At 38.0% G+C, this 19907-nt stretch overlaps 1 protein-coding gene across 6 annotated transcripts in view; it reads left to right on the forward strand.

Moving 5' to 3' along the window:
* inpp4b (inositol polyphosphate-4-phosphatase type II B) overlaps positions 1–19907 on the forward strand; it is a 330847-nt gene that overhangs the window by 242318 nt on the left and 68622 nt on the right. For all 6 annotated transcript variants that reach the window (XM_028466420.1, XM_028466336.1, XM_028466506.1 and 3 more), the window contains 3 exons: positions 805–877; positions 6189–6336; positions 14371–14501. In XM_028466420.1, coding sequence (XP_028322221.1) covers positions 805–877; positions 6189–6336; positions 14371–14501 — 352 coding nt within the window. The remainder of the gene's footprint in view (positions 1–804; positions 878–6188; positions 6337–14370; positions 14502–19907) is intronic.

Below are 19907 nucleotides of genomic sequence, written 5' to 3' on the forward strand. Positions count from 1 at the left end.
ATAAATTTGGAAGTTGCAAAAGAAAAAAGTGTAGAAGTGCATCTCAGCTTCTTTGGGGCATTTTAAACCTTTACAGTAACTGTTTTTTTAATTAAAAAAAATAATGGAAAGTACTGGTCCATACATAACGACACAATATAAATACATATATTTAATATAAATAATGTAAATACAAGCATGGCTTGCTGTGATTTACGCAGCAGCAGAAAAGGCAATAGTGCTGCACCGTTGGAGGTAGACTGGAAAAGAAAATATGGCACTGCCTCAGCAGCTGTTTGCGCTGCATGGCTCCAGATGAGTTACTGCTTCAAAGGTAGTGATTTGCCATGTTTTAAACTGTAAATACAGAGCTGTGATTTCATTGTGTCACCACAAGTTTTGACAAGAAAATAAAAGTCTTGAAAATGCACAGTTATAAACTAAATTGAAGTGAAACAAGCCTACATTTATGACAGGGAAATTGCTACATCTAGTTAATAATTTAGTTACATTTGTAGCTCAAACATTGTTTTTACATGTTCGGCTTCATGACACAAGATAGCTTGCCTTTATAAAATAAATTGTAATTTGCAAAACTTGCCTGGAAAAAAAGCAAAGGTTGGTGGTGATGGGGACTTGTGCAAAAAGCATTTCATCCATGGAAACAAGTTAGATCTCCATCTATCTGGGCTCAGAAATTCTGCCACAAGCTGCAGCTTAATTAACCAAAAACAGTGTTTTTGGACTGGATTTACTGTGTCTGTGGTCTGAAACAATAATGATGCTAATTTCTGCTCTGTGTTGCTGTTTCTTTTTTCCCTCCAGTGTCCGTTGGTTTTTGAGTCGGTGCACCACTCCTGCATTGACAGAGAAAATAACCCACCGCTGACAGGGCCAGGTAGGATTCCCACCAGGAGTGGAAATGCATTTTTTGTCCACCTTCCACAGTAAATCCTGCATCTACCTAACATTTTAACAATTACATTTTAGATGTAACATATAATTAATATGTATCAATTGTAAGACCTAACTTTTAACTTTCCATTTCCTACCCTGACTCCCTCTTCTCTATTCCTTTCCCTCTCACCTAGGTGTAACACTGCCCTCTCGTTTTATATCCTCCCTTTATTAAAGTGTTTCTTACCCTTCCTTAGGGAGGGCTGGTGATGGTCACAATTATGCGATAAAATAAATTCATTTATTTAATTGCGATTGCAAAACATGCATTGCTGTCTTTAAAAGATTGCACTTCTTGTAGTGTTGACCTTCGACAGCATGTGCAGACAAAATCTGAGGGTTGCTGTGGGATGTTGACTATAAATGCTTGTGTTGTGCATCGCTTTGGATAAAAGCGTCTGCTAAAGGAAATTGTAATCTTGTATATGGGCAAAGAAATTGGATTTTGGTTGCATTTGCCTGCATTCTGAGGGTTGCCTTTGATAGATTAAGGCTACCCACATGTGAGAGAATGAAAAAACTTCCATTCTCCCACATGTGCATTTGCACAAATTGTCACATACATGTAACATCCATTGGCACAGTGTGGCTACTTTCAAAAGAATCAATGTTTGTACTCCCAACGTTAATAGGTTTGCAGAGGTTCCTGTTTCATTTGTGACTGGTTTAACTGGGGAACAACTTCTGACTGTCTTGTTGACAGTAACAGAGACCTTTGAATGAATGAAATAACCTTTAACTAAATAAAGTTTAATCTTAACAGCTTCATGACTGACATATAACAGATCATGTTTTTAGCAGATTAGCCGGTGATGCGTGAAGCTTTTGTTGTAGCATTTACTGTAGGTAGCATTTTTTAGGTAGCATTTATTCTGAATGTGTAAAGTGGCATTTTTGTGGACAGCTAAACTGAAGACCTCAACTCAAAAAATAAAAATTAAAAAAATTACCAGTGTAAACATTCATCAGGTTTTAGGACTTAGGGGCGGATTCACTAACATCTGAAATAAAGAGTGGTAATTCAGTTGCTTCCCTAAATCCTTTAGTGATGCAGTTTCCTCACCTGCTGTGTGGAATTCACTGAGATTGCAGCAATCATTAGTGCATGAGCAGAACTGGAGCAGACCGCCCTTATTTAAATGAGCGTTTTGCTTCTTTAATGTGGAGAAGTCAGTGGGCACAAGTACAATTACATTTGAAGAAGTTAAATTTGAGACAGATGGACTTCTCTGTCTGCTGCACAAACATTAAATAATGTAGAAAACTAAATAAACAAAAAAATATGTTTTTTTTGGGTTTTTTTTTTTTTAAACAACTTTAAAACCTAATGATATTTTCCCCCCCTCATTTAAAAAAAAAAAAAAGAAAATAATGTGAGTGCTCTGTCCGGTCCTGTAGCTTTGCTCTGATCAGTTCAGGCAAAATAGGCAGATTTGGACCAAAACCGTCCTATTGATCTACCATTGATCTGTGTTAATACAGCAATACAGTCTGTTAATCATTCTGCATTCTTTGAAGATGAACTTCTGACCATCATATAGCGCTGCGTCACACACACTCTCATATATCACCATTGTGCTATACACACACACATACACGATCACACACAAATTTCATGAATCGCATTGCGTCCCCTGCATTCATTTATTTGCATCTCCTCCTCCCATATTTTTGCTCCCCCTGGGAGATCCGCCTACTATGCTTATTCATTAGAGGGAAATGCGCTAAATGGAATAAGGGCACATTCTGACGTACTGAAGACACGCAGTCCTGATTCCCTGGATTTTGTACTCCTTATTAGCGCATGGAGTGACGTTTGCACACATTTTAATACCACTAAATCTTTTGTGAATCCACCCCTCAGTGTCTTGTGCTTCTATTCTCATTAACCAACGGGTTCCTCATCCCATTTTCTCCACTTTTAATCCATTTATAATTCAATTATAGGGTTCATAAAAAGTTTAAGCCTAATAGTGTCTTTGATAAATTTCAGCAATAACCTGCAACCTTCATGCACTCACTATATAATGTCATTTGTGTCCTGGTGAAACAAGTCGACCTTTGATTATTGTTCTTTCCGTGCCTGGCTGTCACAAACTCCCTTCACCCTTTTATTATTCATGCTAACTTTAGGCCTCCACATCACTGTACCAGGGAGAAAACTCACCTGCAATGACACAAAATCATCCACAATGTAATGGAGTGTGGTCTAATTTCCATTCAACTAATTCCCACACACAATAAGTCTCAGTTGTCCACTATTTCTACACTGCTGTAATAGTTCAATACTGTTTAACTTTGTTAAAAAATTATTTATTTAGGTAACACTCGGGAAGTTAACAATTTTTTTGTTTCTGATATAGTGCAAGGTTACATTAGTCAAAAGCATTGATTAAAATGTCACTACTGTCCACCTAATTACCATTTGAGTGCTCCTTTATGAGGTAACTAATCTGACTGAAATATTTGTAATTTTCTGGATTAAGTCTGTTTCCAACAAGGTAAAGCTACCCGGTTCTTTGTAGATGCGCACAGGGGGGCAGCATCAGCTACTTGAGACTGATTTAGTGCACACACACAGAAAGTTGGCCCCCTCCATGGTAAAACAAAAGACAGCTAGGGGGAGAAAATCAAAGCCATGTAGACAAAAAAAAGGCAAAGACTTGAAAAGGTCACAACTCCAGCGGCATAGAAACCTCACAGCTCAGACTCAGGGGCCAGACAGAAACTAGTTTCATTTTTTCATGCCATGCTATTCATTTTGTCTCTTATTACAGTTCCTCCCTGAGCTCCCCAGCAGCCCCACTCCTGTTGTCATGGTGCCATTGTCACTTACTGTTTCTGCTGTGATTAACCACTGAGCTGCAGCCATGTTTGCAGGTGCACATCTGCAGCCTGTCATAACAATCCCCTCCCTGCAGATGCTGCCAGATTAAGTAATGCAATTTGGTCCTCTACTTTTATTACGTTTTCAGAACAAGCACGCAGAGAACAGGGAGATATCGGGCCAGTGCACCATGTGTCTTAGGAAGTCATTTCCTTAAGAGGTGGCAGGAAAGGAAACGGAGCCATCTGATTGGCATCAAGGCAGCGTAGAGTTCAAGGGTTAATCCTTTTCTCTGTTGGAGTCGAAAAGCAAAACTGTCGCTTTTACGATTAAGGTTTGGATTTAACTGCTCTCCCCACATGTCTCTTTGTGCTACAGTTAATTTGGTCATCCATACTAATATCCATGTTAGCAATATCTCAAAATCTCATATCACTTAGATGCCGTTAGGATTTATTTGGGGATCTATTCCTAACACCAATTAACATTTTAATGTCATCTTCAGAATCCTAAAGCTTTATGAGGCAATTAGCATTTCAGAAATTCCCTAATCTCACATACTCCAAACATGACAAATTCAAAAACAAATGAGCTTAAAAAAAGTTTGAGGTTGTATACATAAGGCTGACATAATGCTTTCATTATCTGTCATTAGCATGAACAATGTGTCATGAAGGCAATGAACATTTAATTTAAGTTTTTTATAATGCTAATGGGTGATGAAGTGCTCAAAACCAAAGAGAATGAGTCCACACATATTTCTACCTATTGCCTTGAAAATATTATGTGATACACTATCTGTGTGATACATTTCAGAGTCAGATTTTCCCGCCCAGTTCTGCGAACGTGGACTCAAATGACGCTGATGGTGACATCAAAAATGAAGCCGGTGCACGTTCACTATGGCTTGGAGAGGTGCCCCAATAACCCAGAAATAAAAAAGAATGAAAAAAAGACGGCTTGGAAACAAGCACAGTGGGCTAAACTACTGTTTGGTTCCACAGATGTATGCAGAGGCATGTGCACAAGTCTGAGTAAATAAATAACCGTGTCACAGTTAGAATGTGGATCGGGCTGCATTTTCTCATCCAAGTCCGACCCAACAGTGATAAACTATTTTTTTTTCCTCAATGAAATGACATACAGTATGTACGTTTGTTTTAGTGGTAAGCACTGATTTTATTGACAAACAACTGTTAATGTCAACATCAGACATTAGCCCCTGCGGTGGCTTGGCTGATGGTTGTAGTTACACTAACCATTGTGGTGTCACTATGGAGTCTGATTTCTAGATCCTGCCCTATGCTCATTTAAGTGTTGTTTGCTAAATTATGACAGCTTTGGAGTTATGTTGGCATTTTTTGGGTTAGGTGGATGGATCTAGTAGGGTTAGGTAGGCCTAACAAGCCTTATTCATGCTAATGACAGGTGTCATATCATAATAATGACAGCGTAATGTCAGCCTTATGTATAAAACTTCAAGTAAAGTGTTGCCAAAAAGTATTTAAACCTGCATTGTGAACAATGTAACTGTTAACTCTCATTTTGAGTGTTGAAATTACTCAACATAACATGATAACATGGTGGAGAAAATATCTGTGAGACCCCTTTATTGTTTCTTTTCAATGCTTTGTGATGATGACGCCTAAATACAGGTATTATGTGTACAAATACACTCTGCAGTGCACCTTATTAAACTGCACTCAAGGGCTGTAGAAGTTCCACCACTAAAGGACAAAAGACCGTAACAAAGGCTCAGGATTTAAAAAAATATGGAAAATGTGTTTCAGAACGACCTGTGTGGTTTGCTGCAGGGATTCCTCAGTTTGCTACCGGTAGAAGAGGCAACACTCTCTCTTTTGGATTTCAAGCAGAAACGTTTTTTCATACCTTGCGTGTTTGACACCTCTGAGCAAAATTGTCAGAATTTTACTCCCGGTATTTCTGCTTCGACTTATTGAACGACTTCCCTTTTTCACTGCAGCTCTGCAAAGGAAAGAGAGCAGTAAACACTATTTAAGGCTTAGCGGCTCCTTGCCCTCTGCTGCCAGCATGCAGATAAGAGAATTGAGGCTGGTTCTTGTTTCCGGCCTGAAATTATTATTAAACACTTTCTGCTGAAATACTGTAAAAAGATGGGGCTGAATGGGTTCTATTGGGACAGGTGGGAGGAGTGAGTTTTTAAATGCACAAATAAAGCACACTTGTGTATTAATATGTGTGTATGTGTGCTCTATACCTTGTCTGACTTTTCAAGACATTCTGTTGTACTTAAGGCCGGTCGTCTTTGGCTACTACTTGTGTTTTCTTGGTTTTCCTGTGTTGCTTGCCTGTTGTCAAATCTTAACAGTTGAAGCATTTTCTGCAATTCAAAGCCGCTTACTACACTTCTCTCCTCCCGCCTCTCCTCTCCTTTGTTGTACAGTATTCAGGAATCCAGTATGCAAGGTCTACAGATTTCAAACCATGGACAGCAAGTGGATGCTTGTGCGGGAACAAATGGAAGAATGCACGTTGTCGTTTAGCATTCCCAAACAGCTGCTGACTCTCTATATTCAGGAAGACATGAGCAGGTAAGATTCTAACGTCGGAAAATGTTTGCTCATTTAATCAGTTGATAGGCAAATGGAGAAAGGAAATGAAGGGATCACATGCAGAATTTGTCTCAAAAGGGACTTAATTCATAATAACCAATAATGATTAAGTGTAAAGCTGAGCCACGGTCGCCGTGTAAATTAATGGATGAATGGATGATTCAGAGGTACACTTCTCTGAAACCAGATCAGCATTTGTCATCCATCATTTTTGTTCAACTGACTTCATGTTCCTGGCAAACTCATTGCATACAACTCTCAAACATAAATTAACACAGGTCCACCCATATTTTATTTTTTCATTCGAACACATTCTTAGTTCATGGGGTGACTTTTGAAATTAAAAAGTAGGTAAATACAGTAAATGAAAATGTCAGACTTTGTTTTAAAGAAAATCAGTGACATTTGAACAAAACATTTATGGCACTGAACTGATTGTTTAAAATACTTGTCTGTGAAGGCTGTCATCGAGGTTCTGTTTATTCTTTTATCGTAGCTTAGCTAAGGCACATTGACTTGAGGTTTTGCTGGATTCAGAGGTCTGGAAGCCTTATGAAAAATTAACTGAAGTATAAATTGTTATGTTATGAATATTTATCTAATATTTATTTACTTATTATTAACTATATTATCTATGTATCTTTGTTCGTCACCCATTAAAGGTGCAGTCCGCAACTCTCAGATCCCTCCCTACCCGCTGCTCTCTTGCTCTGCCTCCAAACTTTCCAAAGTCCTTCCCTCAGAGGACCTAACAAGCTAACGTTAGCAACATCACAGTAACATAACATGTTCTGTTAAAAGCATATTACTGCAGCGCTTCTCTCTCTCAATGTGCACACACCTCAGCAGCAGCAGCAACAACACAGTGTCGCTTACAGCAGCCACACGGAGGCTGCTGCATGCACACGAACAACACATGCACTACAGAGTTCTAGTGTAACAATTACAAATCAAACATAATGTACATCAAGCAGCAGTAATTACCTTTCATGCAGAAAAGTTGCTAATTCCATCTTCTACTCCTCCAGACCATACGCTGTAAAAAATGATGGCGCTCCAGCCCGGGAAAGGGGCGGAGACTGTGAGCAACAGCTGTCAGACAGTCCATCAAACACGATCCTGACTCTGATTGGTTCTTTTTGCTCGGCCGTGATGCATTCTGGCAATCATTAATAGCATATAACTAACATTATTACTTTTTTTTTTCTTTTCCACTATCTCTTTCCTTCTACCACACACAAACGCACAGACACAGTATTGTAATATGTAGAAGATGTAAATATCATTTCTAGTAATCTGTCAGTGTATCATACTATGTTATTGTCTCTGTCTTTGTCTTGCATAAAATAAGTTATCTTTTTTTTTTTTTTTGACAAATATACTATAACTGAACTGAACTCTATCACTTACCCGTCTTTTTCCTCCTGTTTGGGACATAAGGCCATTAACTCTACTCTGTGGTCATCTACTGAATGAATAATATTATCCCTGGTCAGTTCAATGCTTTTCTAGGGATCCTTGAGTTTTGAATTCTCTTTAACAGTTAGACAGACACAAAAACAAACACGCAGACACAGTGATATATATATACAGTAGATGCCATCAACCGACTGACTGTACGTGCGTTGCCATTAGTTTACCTGTGAAAACACCTGACCAAAGCACAGCTTCCTGAATGGCAGCCTCCGAGATGTAATCTCTGTGTAAATGTAGTTGAATCTCTCCCACAACCCAATCAATTGAATCACAGCTAAATTTAGTTAACAATTATGCCGTATTTATGAAATGCCTAATCTTTACAATACAGCTCATCAGCACTCGGCAGGCTCCAATTTACAGCTGGCAAACACAATGTGTGTTTATTAAAAAGCATACGTGCCACATCCTTAGCCTGGTCGCTTAGGCACCTCTCCTATAATCCTCTTTAAATGTTGTCTTTCTCTGCCACGTCTATTTATTTATCCAGCTTTGTCAGCCCAGCCCGCTGCAGTGCTAGCTCAGGGATTTTAATGATTCAGTTGGAGCTGCAAACTCATGGGCAGCACCAGTCGATGGAGGATGGCTTAGTTTGCTTTGCTACTCTATGATAATCTCAGAAACATCTTCCCACAGTTTGTTAGCTTTGATGTCTACACTCATGTTCTAATCTAATCGTATAAACAGAGAGGGGGCACATTTTTCTTTCCCTTCAGTGAGGATACAGCATCTCGTGTGTAAAAATAATGAATGGATGTGAGTAGGCGTTGATAAAGCCTATTTCATCAAGGGCTGCCTGGTTTGTCATTAATGAGAAAATGATGTACCCACTTTCCTTCTGTGTAAATGAACATGTTGCTGTTGCATTTGGACGTCAGGTTTCTTTGTCTCAGCTTGTTCCACTCATTCAGAATCAGTGTTACCAGCTGCAGTTGTTGGACAAAGACGCTTTCCTCTCAGGACATGGAATGTGTTGAAACATTTGCTTTATTGGACTTCTCAATGGGGTTAATTTGACCTGAAAAAACTCTGTGGGATTTTAATTAAGAAGGTACCACATTGCCTCATGAAATAAAGGCGGGTCTTTTCGCCTCGAGACATCTATCCTGCTGCCCCACTCATCTGTCATAGCCTAGTTTAACACGCTTTGTGGCCATATTTCTTTTCATCATTGATTCATTTTGTTGCTTGTGTTGCCTTTTGTAGATAGATACAAATAACTGAATTTCACATACATACAGAAATTCTCTTAATATTTCTCCTCTTCTTCTCTCTTTTATAATAGATAACTGTCTTCTATCATAAATGTCTGTCCTTCAGTTTTTTTTTTTTGTTTTGTTTTTTTTTGCATTTATCAAACAGTTGTATGTTTGTTTGGGTGTGTGGGATATGTGTGTACACAGTGTGTATCTGTTATTGGAGGGGTTCCAAAACAAAGGAAATGCTGAAGGACATGATTGCAGTCATGTTTGTTTTGCTTCCACGGACCTTCTCAGCGTCAGACCAAAGGATGTACACAAAAGGAATAATAAATGCTGGCATCTGTTATGCAGCACAACTGCCATAACTCCACAACGATGCAGTTTGCAGGACATTGTATCACTGTATCTTTGCAGCTATGAAGGCAAATTGTTCACGAAATGGAAATAAGTGAAACGACTGCAGCAGCTTCAAGAAGTAACAAGTTGCACCCAAAAACCACAGTAGATCAACAGTTTTCCAATATATATGTAGATACTTCATTAAGTGCATAGCGTATGTTCATAGGCGCAGTTTGAGATTAATAATTTGAATTAAATAATAGAACGTCTTGAGATTCACGCCAACCACAATGTGTGTAACATAAACAAAAATGCAAAAATGATTAATAACATCATTGATAATGTTGACTACAAAAAATTGCATCGACGCATTGTGTAATGTTGTAAATTCGTGATAAAATCAGGCCGGCGGCTGCTTTCTGCTTCATTTTCGCTGCAGTAACATACATGAACTGCTGCAAACCAAAAAGCAGCTTGAGATGTTCAGCACCCCATGTAATGTAAAGTATGAGAGAGAAATGTTGCTCAAATTAAGCAGTGTTATTGCTTATGATGTTCTACATGAGACATCATACAACACTCAATATACAGTATGTGAGATACACTTTAACATGGAGGGATAGATTTGCTGACAGTTGTAAATCACTAAGTTAGACACTTACAGGATAGAATAAAAGGATCCATATGGATTAAAAGCATTTAAAAGTCCAACTATGTAGATTATGGCATTAATAGTTTCTAATGTTACTCTGCCTGAATGCGTGCACACTGGCAGTGCCGTGGTGGCCAGTGGATGCCGATTTTGTCGGGGAGGGGGGAGTAGATTGGAACAGCACCATTCGATCCACTGCTTTTTATCCGGACAAGCACGCACTGAGCGCAGGGTTTGCTCGTTCTCTGTTCCAGCCGCTTGTTTTCTCGGCGCATCACTACAAACAACAGACTAGTGAGTTTATGGAGCACCTGCGGTGTCCGCCATGTTGTAAACATAGCTCTGAGCTGTTACAGGAAGCAGGAGGGTCAAAAGTTATCAGCTGCTGGTCTTTTAAAACATTCTTACTTGTGTTTATTTTGTGAACCTTTGAATTTTATATCTCCGTTTTTATTCAAATATACAAATACTTAAAATATTTGTATATTATGTAAATTATAATAAAAACTTGGCAAAGCTGTAATGAAAACTTTTGACCCCGCAAACTCCATGTATGTATATGTTATTCTATAGGTGTACTGTACACCGTCATAAACTGTATCCTTCATAGCTGCCACCTTAATGTCTCAGTCATATCGTTTCTCTCAAACTTTTAAATCCTGATATATATCCTGAAAAGGAGACATATATATGTATATATGTATATAGGGCTGTGATCGTTTTGAAACTGCATTTAGAAGGAGTGTTTATCCTCATCGGGTTGATACTTCTTCCACACAATAGCACACTGATTATGGAAGTACAACTACGTCCTTCACATCGCCCCCTCCCATTAATTCTCTCATTTAGCCCATGTATACCTCATTTGAACGTATAAGTAGACTCTTAGTGCATTATTTAAAATCAGATCATTCATCCTTGGCTCCACTTCTGGCTAAAATTTCACATTTCTCACCCATGTGTGGTTAAGTCAATTGTAGCTTCCAGCAACAATTGACTTTGTCTTGTGAGAGCACTGCCCTCTTGATTGGCTATAGCTTTCCAGGTATAGTATTAAGGATCACTTCACGTGAAAGGCATTCACAGAAAACAAATTATAATTAAAGCCAATTCAGAAGTGCGGCGTGAACTGGATCAGAAACTATTGTGTGGTAAATTTTCAAGTACCGACAAGTGATCATGTGTACAAGCCTGTATATATTCTTTGTTTTACAGTTACAGATGTGGTACAGTTTTTTTTTACCATATGTTTGAAATTGATGAAATTAAACTATTAGTGTGTCACCTTGTTAAGGGTAGAAATCTGTGCCTACGCCAGGTTTCACTGCTTCCTGCCACTCTAAGCTGCAGTGCTGGAAAAGGGAGTTAAGCTGTTCTTTTCCCAGTTTAACGCCTTCCACACAGGTGTTTCTGTTTCAGATTATAGCCGTACGTGTCAATCTAACGAGAAACTGATGATAACGAGCACTTGTTTTTCATACACATGCCTGTTCTGCAGTATGATGGAGCTTTTACAAAGGAGATGTTAGTGCCTGGCTCTTTATCCTGACCTGGGTTTGGTTCCTACGATCAACTGCTTGATTGTGGAATAAACTGGTGTACGAATTTGGACATCTATCTATAAGAGCAAAAAAAAGGTCTGTGTAAAATAAAACAAAAAACTAAACAATATTTATACAAAATGTACACAAAACAACAACAAAAATGCACAACGTATACAAAAAGGCTCCAAAAACACACAAAATGACTCCAAAAAACAAACATTCCAGAAAAATACAGCAAGCAACAAAAAAATATGAAAATGACTCAAAATACACAAAAATATTTAATATTAATATTTATAAAAAATACACAAATTGATAACAGAAATGCACAAAACTACACCAAAAGAGATAGAAAAATACACAGAATCACACTACAATGGCAACAAAAAAATATCCATTACAGAAAAATACACCAAGTGGAAAAAAATATAAAAATGAGTAAAAAAAACAAAACACATTTATCATGTGCATGTTCCATAGAATTAAACTAGGGAAATCACACACACTATTTTACTTTGCACCTGCAAATAAACCCCTTTATAACATCCAACCTTCAAACACATAGTCATTTGGCCATGATTGACAACTCTACTTACAGTATGCTCCCACATGAATGCATACTTTTGACGGGCACTGTACTAGTCAAAGTATAATAAATAAAGTTAAATTTGATGTTTCTTCATGGAGCACAGAAAAAAATCTGAAGAGTTTGGTTTTCGATTTTTAGCTTTGGCCATTCTTTCCGCTCAGTTTTCCCTGGTTTTCTGCCAATGCATGCTGAAATTACAACCTCGTAGCTCTTGAAACGACAATGTATTTAGGGTTAGAGATTCTCTCCAGGCTTTTCTTTTGAAACTAAAAGTGCATCTGCTTCGTTTTTGTGTCTCAATACAACCAATACAATACAATGCAACCAAAATTATTCATTTGAACTTCATCTCACATGCCTGACCTGGTGCCAATGAAGCTCTGAGCTTGTTTTTCCACAGGGTAATCTGGAATTCCCTGACTTTACCAAAAAGTTTTCTCTGTGTATTCCTATGCCATTAGCACAACTGACTTACAACCCCCTGCAGAGTGTGTCGGCCAAGGTGCCCAGCGTGAGGCACCTCTCAGCCTGGAGCATGTTTCAAGCTCCAGGTTTGTAGAGAGAAGCAAAGGGCAGGAGATGTGAAAATGTTTTTTGGATGTGATTTATCATCCTTCTAGGGCTCTACAGTTTGTAACTGGTCAATAAAACTGCAAGTTTTCAATCTACAAATGATTGGTATCAGGGCTGAAGGCATGCTGGCACAAAAAGGAAAAGCTCGCAAATATATTCCTTTTTTTTTTTTTTTTTAAGATGCTGTTCCTACATAACTTTGGATCTGTGTTTTTTTTTTTAACTTAAGGAGAAACTTTTCATCTAGTACTCGCCAGATTTTTCACTGTCTGAAACTTAAGTCTGAAGCCACCTGATACACATCACTGTGCACGAAATGATTGACGACCTGTCCAAGGTTTGCCTCTCACCCACTGTCAGCAAGGGGACGCTCCGTGTTCTCTGAAAGCCCAAAAGATAAGAAGCAGGTGTGGACGTTTGACTGATGGACATGTTTTTGCAACACTTATATATATATATATATAAAGGCATTTATTTAGTTTTTAAGTGGAGCTCTAATCTGCATTATTGTGTTTGCACAAACACTTTTTGGCCTGGGGTTGTGTCTGATCATTTTAAACTCTAACTCATTCCCTCTCACTGGTGTTCTCTCTCTAACGCTCTGCTGTACACCAGAGTACTTCAAAGTAATCTAAAAATATCTTCGTTACCTGGAGGAAACGAGCAAATGTGTGGCTTTTGTGCAACCAAGGTTTTTCTTTTCAATGCCTGAATCCTCAAACAAAAACGACCACATTATGCGTTCTCTGAATTATGCATGATTTGAATGATGTTATTAAACAAAACGCTTTAGACATGCACACAGATTTTTATAGGGCATACATGTACACGCAATATGCATGATGTGTAATTACCAGAAATTAGACTCATTGTTAGAAAAGCCATTTCATCTGGTGATATACAGTATTAGTTATCCTGAATAGCACATAAAACCACCAATTTTTATGAGAGTTGTACAATTTGCTTTTCAGTGTGTGGTTGAGAGCTGGTTTTTTGATTTTCTGTCCATCTATAGATGGCTTTTCAAATGCAAATGATTGACCATATAAAAGGGATTATAATTTCAGTACGCGCTCTCACACACGTGCACACACACACAAACCCAAACACACACTATTGAAATACACTATACATTACACACACTATTAAAGGGTTTTTGCCCGTGGCTGTTGGCTCAGCTTATTTGAAGTCAGGCGTCTTTTTGCTCTACTGACACCGATAAGAAGCGGATACGTTTGTGTGTTGTAATGGTTGAAGAATGGTGGATGCAAGGGGAAAATAAGATAGGGAGGAGTACATAAGTAGGCACTTGCTTCTAGTCTGAATTTCAGAAGATGGGTTTTTCTAACTGAGCACAGATGGCTTAAAATACTTTGCTGGTGTGTGTGTGTGTGTGTGTGTGTGTGTGTGTGTGTGTGTGTGTTTTTTCTCTACAAGCCTGCATTAATCCACCGGAAATGATAACCATGTTGGTAAATTTTATATATAATTTGAGGGAAATTCAAGCGTTAAAGGAAAATGTTTAAGTTTCTGTGACCTTCATAGATTTATTCTTCTTTGTGAAAGAACAAGCAAGTTTGTTTTTTGTTTTTTTTTTTTCCAATTTCAGACCCTCACAGTTGTACGTTTTTTGTGTAGGGTTCAGGATCTGAGGGATCTTGGGGAGCTTTCCCCTCACTGGGACAACCTGAGGAAAGAGGTGATGATACAATATGGAGGAATCATCAGCTCCTACCAGGAAACATTGGCTGAGCTGGACAAGATCAGTGGTAGGACCATCTTTTCTTCTAGTTATGTATTCTTCAATTGGAGCATTGTTGTTTGTCTAGTATTAGAACATCCATGAAGCTGGGAGCACATATGTCTTCCTCTGACAAGCAAAATGTATATGCTACTGTCATTTAATACATTTCAGTCTACTTTTCTTAAAGTACCACTTTTATCACAGTGGGGGCCACAACAATGTGTTCCTAGGTCCTAGGGCTACTTTATAATAATGTAATAATATAAAAAAAAGTATTTACAATAATGACCAATCTGAGCTTTAATACAGGGAACATCAATAGGGTTTACAGGTAGTTTATTTTTGTTGTCACATTGTATATTTTCCTCTCGTTTTTGTGTTTACATGAGTCATTTTTTGTGTATTTTATTGTATTTTTGTATGTTTCTCTGTTATTTTTTAGTATAATCAACTTTTGTGTTTTTGGAGTAAATTTCTTTAACATATTCTCCTTTTTTGCTATTCTTTGTTTTGTCTGTTGTTTGCTTTATTTGCACTTGTTCACCAGTGAACATGTTTTCCTCAGGACATGCAGCATCATTGTGTGTACATGTTAACAAGAAACAGGAACAGTGCTTACCAGTTAAATAGTTAGGGTCTATTGTGAAAGTCAACTAGTGAAGCTAAAAAATTGTACAAAATTGTATCAGATGCTGATTAAGGGGTTGAAAAAGGCAAACGTGCATGTTGAGATCTATTTGTGATTCAAATTTCAGTTATTTCTGTTTAATATTCATTTAGTTATCTATCTTTAAAGGGTTAATTTTTTTTCCATACAGCCAAACTACTGTATCTATACTTACAGACAGTACAGTATTTAACACTAATAAGGGTTGTCCAGTTCAATGCAGGAATCCAAACACGCTTAAGGCCCGAATTTGGTAGTATAGTATAGTATAGTATAGTATAGTATAGTATAGTATAGTATAGTATAGTATAGTATAGTATAGTATAGTATAGTATAGTAGGCTTATTTTAGTTTTTGCCTTAAAATTTATTTATTTATTTATTTATTTTTGATTAAGATTTATTTTAATTTTTTTCAAAATCTTTTCTGCTTTTTCACTAAAATGTGCAGGTGTTTTCACACAAATGTTGTCACTGTTTGTTGAAGGAACCAATATACAGTATTGTTTACTGGAATATTGCACTATAATGGTGTCTGGTAAGAAAGACCCTATTTTTTGTTTACATAAAGCACTATTGGAGATACTTATTCATTTTGGGCGACCGTGGCTCAGGTGGTAGTGGGTCGTCTTCTGATCGAGAGGTTGGGGGTTCGATCCCAGTACCTGACTATGTGTCGAAGTGTCCTTGAGCAAGACACTGAACCCTAAGTTGCTCCCAGTGGTCGACTAGTGCCTTGCATGGCAGTCCTGTCCCACTAGTGTGTGAATGTGAGAGTGATTGGGTGAATGAGCTGATATGTAAAGCGCTTTGAGACTGCTTCAGTGTGGTGATAAAGCGCTATATAAAATCAAGTCCATTTACCATTTACATTGGTATGTTGAAAAAAACAAACAAAAAAGAAATGTTGCACTAAAACAGTGTCATTGTTCATAGGACACTTTTTCAACTTATTGTTTTCAGAGATACAAAATAAAAACTGCACTTTTTTTTTTCTTGTTATGTCATAGATTATCGTACATTGATTTCTGACCAATATATCAATAATCGCAGTATCGTCATATCATGAGATAATCGTTATCGTGAGCTTTGTATTGTGTACCGTATCGTGAGGTACCCAGAGGTTCCCACCCCTAGTTGAGATGAGATGTTTTGATGAGCCGTGTTGGTAAAGTGTTAGTATTGAGCATAAGAGGTAAGCTTTATTCTGTTCATATGATAGTCGCCATCCTTTTGTTTACACTCAAGCCCTGAAAACAGTCTTATTGAATTACACACTACAGCAGAATGCACCGTCCTTAGCTCACCTCATTAAATTTACTCATTAGGCATCTGACAAAAGCTCATGGACTGACCATCCACCCACAATTTATTTCCCCTCCTCTCACTAAATCCTGCCAAGGCCCATTTTAGTCTTTTATGGCCATTATGAACATTACGACTGTTGATGAAATATTTACACTCATTTGCTCTCATTGCTGTCATGCCCAGTTGTGTGGCCCTTTGCTCTGCACAGCTAAGATGTAACAAAAGAAGGCTATGCCTCTGCTGTGCCTGCCTGGGCTTTGACAGGAGGAAGGAGGGGGTTGGGGGGTGCTTGTGAGTGCATAATGTTGCTTTTGTCTTTATGGCTCTTGACATGTCCCCCCGCATGGCCCAGATGCCGCAGTAACATGAAGGATTGCCGGCCCAACCTGCCACTCCAATCCAGCTCTGCATTAACCCAACAGGATGACAGACATTGCTAAACAAGCTGGGTGGGCAAGCTGCTGCAGATTAATTATTGATAACTAATGTGGTTAAAAAAGGATGAGAGAGGAGACTAAAAGAGACGTATTGTCGAGGAGATGGAGGGGGTGTGCAAAGACAGGGGCAGACAGGAATAGAAAACATAATTACCAAGTTAAACAAATGGTGACAAATGTGAGAGCCAAACGTCATTAACTAGGAAACGGATCAATGAAATGAAGTGTGTCTGCCTCGCTCTCCTATTAGCAGTGTGTACTGTATACACAAATGAGCCATTTTAAGCTAACGCATTCATGCAAAAATCACAAAGCTAATCTTTTAAATGTTTTCATATATTTAAATAATAAAAGAATATATTAAACAGCTACTCTAAAACAGGATTATTCCATCATCATCATTCCTTCACCTGACAGAAAACTAGATCAAGACATATTGACATATCACTGAAAAAAGAATTGCAATTCTTCTTTCTAAAGATCATTAAAAAATAATAATATTTTCCTGTTTGGCTTATATTACTGCAGATCACAATCTTTAAACGTGATGATACAGTATATGCTTTTAAACTAAACACATGCTGCAACTAAACCAGGAGAATGATGAAAAAGTAATCTAGTAATATAGTATTTTGATAGGAGAAAATTCTCCTCACTATAATATGTTGAACAATAATGAGAGCAAAGAGAAGCAAAGTTCAAAGGCGTTTGCTGCTCCTCATTAACCTTTGTTTAATTTTAATGAAGTGCTGACCCCTGCAAAGACTTCAGATGTGCTGTGGCAATAATAAACGAATCACCCCTGCTTTCATTGTTTATCAGTCAGCGACTCAAAGACACAAAAAGAATCTTATTTGGACCTTCAAATGTGCTTATTGGATGCATGCAGCTTAGGACTCAGAGTGCTATATATCTTTGTGGCTGGCTTTGAAGCCTTGGTACTGTACACATAGTAAGACATGTTGATTCAAGAGGTCATAACTCACATCCTCGCTGTATCTACGCAACAGTGTCTGCACTCCCCTACTTCCTGGTATGATGGACAACAGGCACAGGGTTTTTAGTTTTATTTAATACTGTGTGGCACAATAATAAAAAAAAAAACACGCACATCCCTTTGTAAGCAGTGCACTGGATCAAAAAAGCCAACAGATGCAATGAAAAAAGTCTGCACAACTGCGTATTTAGCTTTTTTTTTCAATACTGAGCACTCGTAAAAAACTTAAATTAAAGCAATAGCTCTACTTTTTTCCTTTAAAATAATCCTTTATAAATAGATCACACTGAATTTGTCAAATCTTTGTGTGATAAGAAGATCAGCATACTAAAAAGATTATTTACTGGGTCAATTTTTTATTTTTATTTTTTAACCTAGTTTTACAGTGTGTAAATTTCAATCCCAGCATTGTTTTAAATCGGGGGTGTAAGGTATCATTTTATCCACCTGCTATGGTGCATAATTAAATGAAAAAGGAATATACTCCCATTAAAGGTGCAGTCTGCAACTCTTATAAAAGAGACTTTTTGACATATTTGCTAAAGTTGTCACTATGTAAGGACAGCTTTACATCAAACTAGTAGTTTGTATGAAAAAAACAGAATCATTGAATCCCCTCTGCTGCTCCTGCTGCCTTTGGCAGATTGCCAGAATGCACCACGACCGAGCAAAAAGAACCAATCAGGGCCAAGATTGTGTTTGATGGACAGACTGATAGCTGTTGCTCACAGGCACCGCACCTTTGCCGGAGCTACTGTGCCGTCTTTTTTACGTTGTATGGTCTAGAGGAGTAGAAGATGGAATTGGTGACTTTTCAGCTTGAAAGGTAATTACTGCTGCTTGATTTACATTATGTTTGATTTGTAATTGTTACTCTGTAGTGCATGTGTTGTTCATGTGCGCTCAGCAACCTCCGTGTGAGCTGCTGTAAGTGACATTGAGTTGCTGCTGCTGAGGTGTGTGCACATAGAGAGAGAGAAGCGCTGCAGTAATATGCTTTTAATAGAGCATGTTATATTACTGTGATGTTGCTGTCGGACAAACGTTCGCTTGTTAGCTCCTCTGAGGGAGGGACTTTGGAAAGTTTGGAGGCAGGACAAGAGAGCAGCGAGGAGGGAGGGGGAGAGAGGGATCTGAGAGTTGCAGACTGCACCTTTAAAGGTGGAATCTAGACTTCTAGTTCTAGTTTCTCTTATGTTTTTACCTTGACAATAACACTTTTTATTTTCTACTGAAATCTGAAGCTTGTTGTAGGTGTGTTGGTTCGATTGTGGATTATTTTACTTGGTGACCAGGATGTGGTGTCCATATGTCAGACTTTATTTCACACTTTTAAAAAGCCCTGTCTGTCTCTCACCAAAGCCATGTGTCAGATCAGAAATGCAAGTCTCATCCCTTTAAGGCAATCGATATTTTATGTTTGTATTTTATTTGTATATAATGAGAAATAAATAGGCTGAAATAAAAGCTAGGTCTGTAAACAATAAATTAACACATTCTTAGTCTCTTTTAGAAGGAAATAAGGGAGAAAAGTCACTAAACAGCAGAAAGGAAAGAGGAAAATAAACAGAAGATATGTTGCCAGTTTGTGTTTGAGAGCGGTGTAGGAACAGGACATTTTGTCATGTTTATTGGTGGAATCACCAGCTTTATCTGGCAACCCAGAGTAGGGGGAGACAGAAAAAGAAGACAGAAGCTGCTCATTCATGCATTAAGTGAATAGTTTTCATAATCTGTTGGTCAGTTTAAAGTTTTTGAAACTATAATAAGCCTTCTCTTTTGATAGCCTCAGTAGCTAACAGTCGGTCAGCTTCAATAAAAAAAAAAAAAAATTATTTAATGCAGACAGGTTTAACTTTTTTTTATTTCCCACTATACCAGGAAAGAGGAGCAACTTCCTAAAAACTATAGAGAGTCAGACACATTTGGCCAACAGGGGCTGTAAATTCACTTCCCTGTTTTTTAATATAAAGTTGTTGATTTGATGCTAACACCTTTGTCTTGTTAGCCTGTTCTCCCTGAG

Source organism: Gouania willdenowi, chromosome 1, assembly GCF_900634775.1.
Source record: "Gouania willdenowi chromosome 1, fGouWil2.1, whole genome shotgun sequence".
NCBI lineage: Eukaryota > Metazoa > Chordata > Actinopteri > Blenniiformes > Gobiesocidae > Gouania > Gouania willdenowi.